We start from the raw sequence: 11,566 nt of genomic DNA on the forward strand, positions 1-11,566 counted from the left end.
TCACTTGGAAGTGAAAATGCTCCTCATGAGGTTGCCCAGTGCCCCCTTTACATCCTTATTCCTCAGAGTGTAGATGAAAGGGTTGAGTGTAGGAGTCACTACTCCATAGAAGAGAGCCATGAACTTGGGTTGGTCCCTTGAGATGGAGGAGGGGGGCTGAAGGTACATACTAATGGCTGGACCATAAAACAAGAAAACTACAATGAAATGGGAGGAGCACGTCCTAAAGGCTTTTTTCCTCCCCCCCAAAGATTTAATCTTAAATACAGCATGTCCAATGCAAGCATAGGAAATTAGAATTAAGCATAGTGGTACAGCTAACAAAAAAAAGCATACCACAGAGAGTGTGAGCTCATTAGCACCCTTTTCGCCACAGGCAGTCTTTATGAAAACAGGAATCTCACAAAGCAAGTGGTCCAGGGTATTGCGACCACACAGTGGTAACTGTAATGTAAGAGTGGCCTCTGAGACAGCATAGATCATTCCACTTAGCCACACGGTGACCACTAATAAGACACAGATGCACCGATTCATGATGAGGGTGTAGTGTAGAGGCTTGCAGATGGCCACGTAGCGATCAAAAGACATAACAGCCAAAAGCAGACATTCTGCACCCCCCATCGTGTGGAAGAAATAAAGCTGAAATGCACACCCCATATAGCTGATTGTCTTAGACGTTCCCAGGTTAAAGAGCATCTGAGGGACAGTGCTTGTGGTGTAGCACATGTCCAAAAAGGAGAGGTTGGTGAGGAAGAAATACATGGGGCTGTGCAGACGGGCATCTAACTTGGACACCAGAATGATGGCTATGTTTCCCATCATGGCCATGGGGTATGTTATAAGCAGAAAAATGAATAGAGGAAGCTCTAGCCAAGGACGGTCAGCAAAGCCTAGTAGAAAAAACTCTTCGGGATGGCTTTTGTTAATCAGATCCATTATTTTCAGTTTGTTTCACCTGTGGCAGGGAAGTGGCAGGGAAGGTAGAAAGGTTTTGAGAAATGACAAAACACAGTTATGCAGTGTGCACAGTTAAGCATCTGGTCACAGAAGATTGGCTACAGTAAATTGGGTAGTGGTGATAACTTAAAATATATGACACCAGGTGACTTAATTGCTTTTCATGACATTACAAAACAAAGGTAATCGCTTTAAGCAAGTAACTCAACGTTTCTGAAACTGAATTTCCTGCTCTGTATAATAAAGATGACAATAACTATATCCTTAGGATGTAGTTGTTGTTGTTCAGTCACTCAATCATGTCTGACTCCTTGTGACCCTGTAGACTGTAGCCCACCAGGCTCCTCTGATCATGGGATTCTCCAGGCAAGAATACCGGAGTGGGTTGCCATGCCCTCCTCCAGGGGATCTTTCCAACCCAGAGATCAAACCCAGGTCTCCTGCATTGTAGGCAGATTCTTTATCGCTGAGGCACTGATAGGATTAAATGCCAAGAACTGACTGTTTCAGATACTCCAAAGTAATGATTTTCATACTTTTTTTTGCATAAATATTAGCTGAAGAGGCAATTAAAGTTTATTTGTTTCTATATCTAGGTGTCTGATAGAGAAGATGTGGCTTGGGGCCTAGGAATCAGATGGTTGTTTTATGAAAACACTATGCTATTAATACAAGCCAGTACTGAAATATTAAGAAGAATAAAAATATTGAGGTAACAATAGCAAAAGTAGGAGTCAGACAAATCCTAGTACTGTAAGACTTATCAAGATAGCCTTTCCAGATTCAAGTATATTATTATAGCTGAATAATTGTATCATCCCCATGGGGACTATGAAGACAGGTTTTATTAAAATCCATCTTTGTAATTTAGAATTGAACAAGAAATGTAAACATTTTCATGTCAGTTTCCTGAAGTATAAACTGAGAGAATTTAGCTATGACATATGTTTTCTCATACTCAAAAATTTGTTTTGGGATGTAAATTTTCTTGCATAATTACTTCATTCAAACTGGGCATTTGACTTTTTATTTTAAATTTTAATTATCTGTCTTATAAGAATTTTTCTTTATCAAGTGAGCTTATCATGCAACCTTTATGTCCAGGAAACTGGATCAGGAGAAAATTCTCTATTATAATTTAGCATCAGAGACTTATTCATAACTATAAATTATTTTACATCCTGAGGCTATATTCCTTTAAATTTTTTTTTAAGGTAAGAGGCATAGTGTAACAACAAAAATCAGCTGGCTGAGTAAAGCAATACTTTGAGAAAGTTAATAATGTAATGAAATTTTTAAATACTTTTCCTTTAGTTTCATGAAGTGTATTTCATGAAGTCTGTAATCTGTCAAGTGAGAAATATTCAGATGGGAAGTTAGAGCCATGTATCCTGGTGACAAAATTCTGAGTTACTCTGACAATTCATTATTGGTTTAGAGACAACAGATTACATCTATAGGGTTGCAAAGCAGTTTTCACATTTTCTATTTCATTAAGTCCTCAAAGCCTTCCTGTGAGGTGTCACATGAAGCTACTCAGGGTTAAGATGTCATTATGACTCTTTGATTCCACACTATCCCTAGGTCAGATGTGTGTAATACAAAAGTAAAATAATAGTTTCAAGTAATACTTAATGAGCCCTGTGTGCCAAACTCTACAGGAAGCATTTTATACCTTTTAAATCATCTAGTAACTATTCCCAAGTCTGACAAAGGAAACTTTAGTACCCGTATTTCAAGATATTATTAATCATTCATCACTAATGTCTACTAATGACTAGGGAGGTTCTAAAGATCAAAAAGTGAGAATTCCTTCAATGAGGCAGACAGATTATAAGACTATAGATTCAGGATTTCAAGTTTCCAAGATGTACAATTAAGCTCTGGGATTGCATACTAGATCTCTAATCTTTTCCATGCCATTCTCATGTTTCATTACTGTTAATTCTTGGATTCCATTACTTTTTTTTTTTCATTACTTTTTAATCCTACTTTTTGATCTACTTCCAGTGAGTCTTCATCACTATTTAACTATATAGGGGTCTATTTATCCATGAATGTTTAAAGTCACTTTAATAAAGCATTGGACTATTTCTTTTGATTTTTCCTTTGTATCTCCACTAACATTTTCATCCTAGTATATCTTTTTGTTCATAATTTTCATCACAGAATATTTTATTATATTTACAGTGGTTATTAAGTTATGTGTAGGAAAATACTAAAGAAGAAAGGAAAGTTCTTAATCTGACTTTAAAACATCTGGATGAAACTTGTGGACAAGTCAATTCATCAAATTTTGACTATGTATTAAAAATATTCACTTGATTGAATGAAAACTTCACATTTCACTTAGGTATTTAGTATCTGTCAGTTATACTGTTTATTAAAACTTACATGCATTTAAGTTTGGAATGAGAAAGACTGATTACGAAGAGAAATCTAGTTGCTCTCTATAGGCACCAAACTAGTTATTTCCAAAGTTTCGAGATGTCTCCCAGAAATGAAATGCTGTCTGTTTTCCCTACATATGTTAGGTACTGTGATGTACACAGATTACAATCCTCCTTAAGAATGCATAGTTTAAAAAATAAGTGTCTTTTTACTTACCTTATTTAGATAAGTACCACTTAACAAAAAAGGATTTAGGAAAGAACACACTTGAATTTTTCAAATTTTCAAAGAGAGAAAGTGCAGTATGCAGTTGACTATTTAAGAATTAGCTTCAGAAGTGTGAGTTTACAATTTGATACAAAGCTGCCATAAAGAAAAGAGCCATGTTTATGAAGACAATATGGATAATATCAAGAATGCTTTGTGAGTGTGTAATTTTATTATATTCCTAAGACTCTTGAGAATTGTTTTTAAACAGTCCATTTATGCTTATCCCAGATGAGTTAGCAGAGAAATTTCCTTGGGACAGAGTTCTCTATGGAAATGCTTCTTGTGTATAATTAGTTACTTACTGAATTGAGGTTGGTAGCAAATCTCTTCTATTGTTAGGTTTGTTCTATTTTATTTTTTGTCTCAGGTTTTTTTAAAATGAATTTTTATTGGAGTATAGTTTATTTACAATGTTGTGTTAGTTTCTACCGTACAGCAAAGTGAATCAGTTATAATATACATATATCTGTTCTTTTTAGATTTTTTCCCAATATTGCAGAGTAGCGTTCTGTATGTCATCCAGTAGGTCCTTATTAGTTATCTATTTTATATATAGTAGTGTGTGTGTTCATCCCAAGCTCTTAATTTATCCTTCCCTCCCTCCTCTCTCCTTTGGTAACCATAAGTTTGTTTTCTAAATCTGTGAGTCTGTATTTTGTAAATAAGTTCATTTGTATCTTTTTTAAAAAAAATTCCCCCATGTAAGTGGTATCATATGGTACTTGTCTTTGTCTGAATTGTCATTTTTTAATGAACTATTTGCCTTTTTATTCTCCTGGTTGTTCAGCACGTAACTATTAACACAGACACATAGACACAACTTTCCAAAGCATACATTAATTTTCTAAGACAGTGCAATTTAAATTTATAAGAAGGATAAAACACTTTCCTGACATCCTCCAAAGTTTACAGGGCTCTTCTTTCACAATGGAATTATTATTTCATATTTTCATGTGAAACATTTCATGTTACTTTCCTTAATACTGACTTATGTCATTTAAGATGATAATTTCCAGAAAATGTCATTTCATTCTTTTTAATGGCTGAGTAATATTCCACTGTATATATGTACCACATCTTCTTTATCCATTTATGTGTCAATTGACATTGAGATTGCTTCCATGTCTTGGCTATTGTAAACAGCATTGCAATGAATATTGGGGTGCATGTGTCCTTTCAAACCATGGTTTTCTCTGGATATATGTCGAGGAGTGGGATTGCTGGATTTTTAGTTTTTTAAGGAATCTCCATTCTGTTCTTAGTGTCTGTTCCAATTTACATTCCCAGCAACAGTGTAAGAGGGTTTCGTTTTCTCCACAGCCCCTCCAGCATTTAATCTGTATAGGCTTTTTGATGATAGCCATTTTGACTCATGTGAGGTAATAGCTCATTGTAGTTTTGATTTGCATTCCTCTAAAACAGCAATGCTGAGCATCTTTTCTTGTGCCTCTTGGCCATTTGTCTGTCTTCTTTAGAGAAATGTCTATTTAGGCCTTATGCCCAGTTTTTTTGATTGGGCTTTTTTTTTTTTTATACTGAGCCATATGAACCGTTTGCAAATTTTGGAGATTAATCCCTTGTCGGTCACATCGTTTCCATATCATGATTTTTTAAAGTTGAAGCATGATAGACATACATTACATTATTTTCAGGTATACAACATAATGACTTGACCCTGTATCAGGAAGATCCCCTGGTGGAGGACTTGGCTACCCACTCCAGTATTCTTCCCTGAAGAATCCTAGGGACAGAGAAGCCTGGTGGGCTACATTTCATAGGGTTGCAAAGTCAGACACTACTGAAGCGACTTAACATGAATATAGTGGGAAAGGATCACAGTAAATCCAGTTACCATTGGTCATTATATAAAGTTACAAATTTTTTTCTTTCTGATGGAAGCTTTTTTTTTTTTAAGATTTATTTATTTATTTAATTTTTTGGTTGTTGTGGGTCTTGTTGCTATGCATAGGCTTTCTCTAGTTCCAGTGAGCAGGTGCTATTCTAGTTGTGATGTGCAGGCTTCTCATTGTGGTGGCTTGTTTTACATCAGAGCACAGGCTCTAGGTGCACTGGCTCAATAGTTGTGGTGCACAGGCTTAGTTGCTCCACGGCATGTGGACTCTTCCTGGACCAGGAATTGGAACTGTGTCCCTTGCATTGCAAGGTGGATTCCTAACCACTGGACCACCAGGGAAGCCCGGAAGCTTTTAGGTTTTACTTACTTAGCAACTTCCAGTTTCTCCATGCAATGTTATTGATTATAGTCCACATGCCACACATTTTATTCCTGTGGTATAATTTATTTTATATCTGGAAGTTTGTTACCTCTTGATCTCCTTTATGCATTTTACCCACTGCTAATGCTCCTCCCCTCTGGCAGTCACCAATATGTTCTCTATATCTATGAGCTTTGCTTTGTTCATTTGTTTTATTTTGATTCTACACATAAGTGAAATCATATGGTATTTGTCTTTCTCTGTGTGACTTATTTCCTTAGCATAATACTATCAAGGTCCATCCATGTTGCTGCAAATGGCAAGATGTCATAATTCTTTTATGGCTGGGTAGAATTGCATTGTATATAAATACCACATCTTTATCTGTTTATCTATCAAAAGACACAAATTGTTTCTGTATCTTGGCTATTGTAAGTAATGCTGCAATGAAAATATGGGTGCATATATCTTTTTGAATTATTTTTTTGTGTGTGTGTTTCTAAGTCTTTAATCAAAATAAAGTAAAAATTAAACATGGCTAAGGAAATGAGTGTCTTTGCCAAGGAGCAAAAACATAGATTATGGAAATGGTTGTACATTGATTTAACTTGTATCTGTCACTGTTTCTCTGGTTAATTTTGAAGGGATATTTTAAGATACTGACACAGTGTTGAAATAACATATTTCAAAGTTAAAAAGAAAAGAATGTTATATATCTTCATGAACTTTAACATATAAAAATGCATTCCTATTTCAGTGAGTGCCTACTTGGCCAGACTCACCATCAGATACTCTATCTCTGCTTAGTAGTTTTGCCAGCAGCTCAAATTCAATCTTTTAAATCCTTACACATCATCATCTCCTAATCTCCTTTCAGGTAACTAGATGAATGGATGGATGGGTGGATAGATAGATAGCTTACATTCAATTATATCTTTATTCCTTAATAATTCTTTATAGTGAGATTGCTGTCTGCTAAGCAATGTGTGAGAGATTGAAATAGCTCAAAATTATACTGATTTTTCAATCTCAATGTGTTCCTCCTCCTCTATTTTCTTTCTTAGCAAATGGCAGTATACACACATTTATTTCATTAAAAAACTTACTGAGTAACTACAGCATACTAAGCACTGTGATAGGCATGGGAGATAAAATGGTGAATAAGTTGGGACCCTGGCTTCAGAGGCAATTATAGTGAAAGTGTCTTAAATAAAATACTAAGTGCGATGATGAGTTTAATTTTTCTTCACCACTCCTCTGCACCTTTTCAGCCCTACTACACATAATAAGTTAATCATCAAAATGTACCTCTTGGCTATCTCTTACATGTGAGTCCTTCTCTTGTCCCCCTCCACTCCCCTCGTTCATGCCTTCAATATCTCTCTCCTGGTCTCTGTTGCTGTTCTCGTAATTAGCCCTCTTAATTTTTATACTTCTATTTTCAAACAGCCAAATAATGATAATGTTCTGTTTCCCTTTCTCAAAGTTCTTCTAGCTTCTGTTATCCAGGGTGAATTAGTGTTTTCATTTTCTCCAGATAAATACCAGTATTTTGAATTGCTGGATCATATGATAGTTCTGCTGTTAATTTTTTGAGATACCTCTATACAATTTTCTATAGTATCTGCATTAGTTTTCAATCCTGCAAATAGTGTTCTATGTTTCCTTTACTCTACATTCTTGTCAAAACTTATTATTTCTTTTTCTTTTGAAAATAGCCTAACATGTGAAGTGATACTGTGGTTTTGATTTGCAGTTCTCTAATTATTAGTGGAGAGCTTCCCAGGTGGCTTAGTGTTAAGAAGTCCACCTGCTAAGCAGGAGATGAGGGTTCGATCCCTGGGTCGGGAAGATCCCCTGGGGAAGGACATGACAACCCCTTCAGTATTCTTGCCTGGGAAAGCCTATGGACAGGTGAGCCTGGCAGGCTACATCCATGGGATCTCAGACTCGGAAATGACCTGATGACCAAACAGCAGCAGCAGAAACTAATTAATGATTAAACCAATTGAATGTCTTCTCATGTGTCTGTTGGCCATTTGAATATCTTCTTCAGAAGAATGTCTATTTAGAACTACCTATTTTTCATTTGGATTGTTTGATTTTTTGTTATTGAGTTGCTTGTGTTCTTTGAACATTTTGGATATTATTTGGATAAACCACTGGGTATATGATTTACAAATATCTTTTCCCATTCTGTAGTTGCCTTTTTATTTTGTTTGTGGTTTCCTTCACTGTGCAGAAACTTTTAAATTTGATGTAATCTCATTTGTTTATTTTTGCTTTTGTTGTCATTGCCTTTGGAGTCAATCCAAAAATTATTGTCAAGAGTGATGTCAGGGACCTTACTGCCTATGTTCTCTTCTAGGAGTTTTATGGTTTCTGGTTTTACATTTAGGACTTTAATCCACTATAAGTTTCATTCTGCATATGATGTGATTAGATGTAATAGTCTGATTCTTTTACATGTAAGTTTTCAAGTTTTTGATCTATTCAGACTTATAAAACTTAACAAAATGTTAAAGCCATAATAGATTCCTATTAACTTGCTTTAATGCTTAATAAATCATTAATTTTTCTAGATTCATAAACATACTTTTAAATTTATACAGATTCCTATTAACTTGCTTTAATGCTTAATAAATCATTAAATTTTCTAGATTAATAAGCATACTTTTAAATAATAATCTCTAATGCCTGCGTATAATTCCTGCCTGTTTCTGTAGCATAATTGTTAAGTGGTTATTTTTGCATGTTCAGATTATTTCGATTCTTAATTACTGTACACACGTGTAAATAATAACCACAATGTATTATGTTTTGGTCAACAATGAATTGGATAGTTTTTGGTAAAATGTGTATTTCTGGTAAAATACATCTTTGTCATTAGTGAACATCACTACTATACCCTGACTGTAGAATTTTCACAGTCTTTCTCCCCCTCAGCTTTTAAGAGATAAAACTGACAAATAAAATTGTATATAAAGTATATAATATGATTTGATATATGTGTCCTTTGTGAAATGATTACCACAATCAAGTTAAGAAACATATTCCATCACCTCAAATAGTTATCATTTGTGTATGTGTATGGTAAGAACACTTAAGATCTACAGTACTCTCAGCAAATATCAAGTATACAATACAGTATTATTAACTATAGTCACCATACCATACATCAGTCCCCCAGAAACTATTCTTCTGATACTGTAAGTTAAGTCATAGTAGCAGCACCATTCTCCATTTTTTGTCATATTGTAGCTACTGTTTGAGTAGTTATTTATCCCTCATAGATCATAGCACCTCCCTGAGGACAAGATGTTCAAATCCGAGGAAACGCATCCAATACCTGCCTTAAGCTACTAGATTGTGTTGTAACCATGTTCATTTCTCTTAAGATCAAGTTTTTGGATGATTTCCAAGTATATTCAGTTATGGATCATTTGCACATATGTAAATTTTATAAATTGAATAAAAATCTATGTAATTATTTATATTAAATATTGTATTAAATACAATTATTTATATTAATTATTTTTAGTACAGCTTTCATCTTACATCCTTGGATTTAGATGTGATTTCTCTTTATTTCTAAAAACATTTTGACCATGAGGGCTCTCCATAAAAATTTCCCATATTTTTCTCTTAATATTCTGCAACAAATACCTCTGACTATAAGAGTTTACTTCTTCTGATGTCTACGTATTTTTATAGCACACACAACTCAAAATTTAAATCTATAGAATGTACCAACAATTAAGGCAAAAGAATTTTAAAACATTTTTTATGGAAGTAAGTACTACATGTCACAGAGTTATTAGGGAATTTGGAGTTTTATGGGACAGACCCTAGTGACAAGAGCAGAAGTCAGATGGGCCCTCAGGGGCTATAAAATGCCTAAGAGTATAGGGTGAGAATTTGCTAGACTTCTGAGATATAATTTGGCAGTCTATACTCTAAACCTATACTTTTAAACAGAAGTATTTTGAAAAACTTCTCTAGTGTTGGACAATCCTATTAAATTCTTTAATAGCCAACTTCTTTCCAGAATTTGGCAGTCAGAACTTTAGCTATGGGAAGAGAGCTGTCTCCGAAATTACAAGCATTGTTACAATCACTGTTATTAAAGAATGTTCTTACAAAATAGTTTGACAAGTACAATAATTTTTCCTCCCTCCCTCCTTTCTTCTTTAGTCTTAGGTTGAGTGTGTATCTTTTGCAAAGAGGAATTTGTATGTTCCTCTGGTATCTACCCATGAGTCAAAACTTTTTCTTGCCCAGAGTTCTCCGAAGAGCTATCTTGACTTCCTTGTTCCTTAAGCTGTAGATGATAGGGTTGAGCATGGATGTCACCACAGTATAGAAGAGGGCCAGGAGTTTATCCACCCCTGGTGAATGGCTAGCCTTGGGCCTCAAGTAGGTGACAGATCCTGAGCCATAGAAGAGCGTTACTACCAGTAGGTGGGAAGAACAGGTGGAAAGAGATTTTCGGCGGCCTTCAGGGGAGGGCATGATCAGCACGGCAGCTAGAATTCTGCCATAAGAAGCAATGATTAATAAAAATGGACTGGAAATGCAAAGAATGGCTGCAACAAAGACTGCAGCCTCATTATGGGATGTATCCCCACAGGCTAGTGCCAGAATAGGTGGGAGATCACAGAAGAAGTGGTCTATTTCACAGGGGCCACAGAAGTCCAAAGAAAAAATATAGTTGGTTTGGCCCAAGCCTACTATGCAACCCACTCCCCAAGAAACCATTGCTAAATGGACACACACTCCACGACTCATTCGTGTTGCATAGTGAAGTGGGGAGCATATGGCCGTATAGCGATCAAAAGCCATGGCTGCCAAAAGGCAGCACTCACTTATAGCAAATAATGTAAAGAAAAACATCTGTGTAGCACAGCCCTCCCGAGAGATTCCTCGGGCCTCACTCACAAGGCTCTGCAGCATCTTGGGTATGACAGAGCAAGTGTATCCAATCTCCAAGAGAGACAAGTTGGCCAGGAAGAAGTACATGGGGGTATGGAGGGCTGGATTGGTCCAGATGGCAAGAGCTATGAGAGCGTTGCCTGTCAGTGATGCTAAGAACATGAGTAGGATGAGGGAAAATAAAAGGAAGCACTGTTCAGTGACCTCAGAGAATTTGGCAAATGCAAAGTGTTTCACAGACATGCTGTTGTCTTGCCACAAGGAACAATTGATGCTCATGACCTGAAGAAAAGAAGAGCAAAGTCATCAGGAAAATTCTTTCAGATAGAAATATAAATCTTTATATTACTCTTAATAAGCTCCAGTGAGCCAAAGAGATAAATTTCTTACCTATAATTTAAAATTTTTAGAGTTTGGAAGTTATACTCATCCTGAAACCAGTACTATTCTATGTAACTATCCCAACTGATTTGTGCACAGTGTATCTAGTCAGCAGGCATAAAATGGAGGAAAAAAATCAGCACAAATCTCCTTCATTCCTTCTTTTATCAAATGAAGTTCCTCAAATACCTATTTCTTTCCTCTTCTTTTCCCACTGACTTACTTTCTTCACTCATTCACTCAACAAGTATTTATTGAGCAGAATACTTTCAAAGTATTTTGCAGTTACTGTAGGTCCTGGTTTAGAACAATGAAAAAATACCACTTCTTTCCAAAGGGAACATATTTAGTTAAGGAAAGCAATGATTAAATGACTATTCAATAAATAATTGTTACAATGCAGAGAATTAAAACTTGGG

At 35.6% G+C, this 11,566-nt stretch overlaps 2 protein-coding genes across 2 annotated transcripts; both read right to left on the minus strand.

The window, feature by feature from the left end:
- LOC120870380 (olfactory receptor 2B11-like) lies at positions 1-936 on the minus strand. Its single transcript, XM_040250040.1, has one exon. The coding sequence runs from the start codon at positions 934-936 to the stop codon at positions 1-3; it is 936 nt and encodes a 311-aa protein (XP_040105974.1).
- A 9,158-nt stretch (positions 937-10,094) lies between these two features.
- Positions 10,095-11,054, minus strand: LOC120870453 (olfactory receptor 10C1-like). The gene has a single exon (XM_040250116.1). The coding sequence runs from the start codon at positions 11,043-11,045 to the stop codon at positions 10,095-10,097; it is 951 nt and encodes a 316-aa protein (XP_040106050.1). The 5' UTR covers positions 11,046-11,054.
- Between the last annotated feature and the right edge of the window lie 512 nt (positions 11,055-11,566).

The sequence above is a fragment of the Oryx dammah genome, unplaced genomic scaffold (genome assembly GCF_014754425.2).
Source record: "Oryx dammah isolate SB20612 unplaced genomic scaffold, SCBI_Odam_1.1 HiC_scaffold_11, whole genome shotgun sequence".
In the NCBI taxonomy this organism is placed as follows: Eukaryota; Metazoa; Chordata; class Mammalia; order Artiodactyla; family Bovidae; genus Oryx; species Oryx dammah.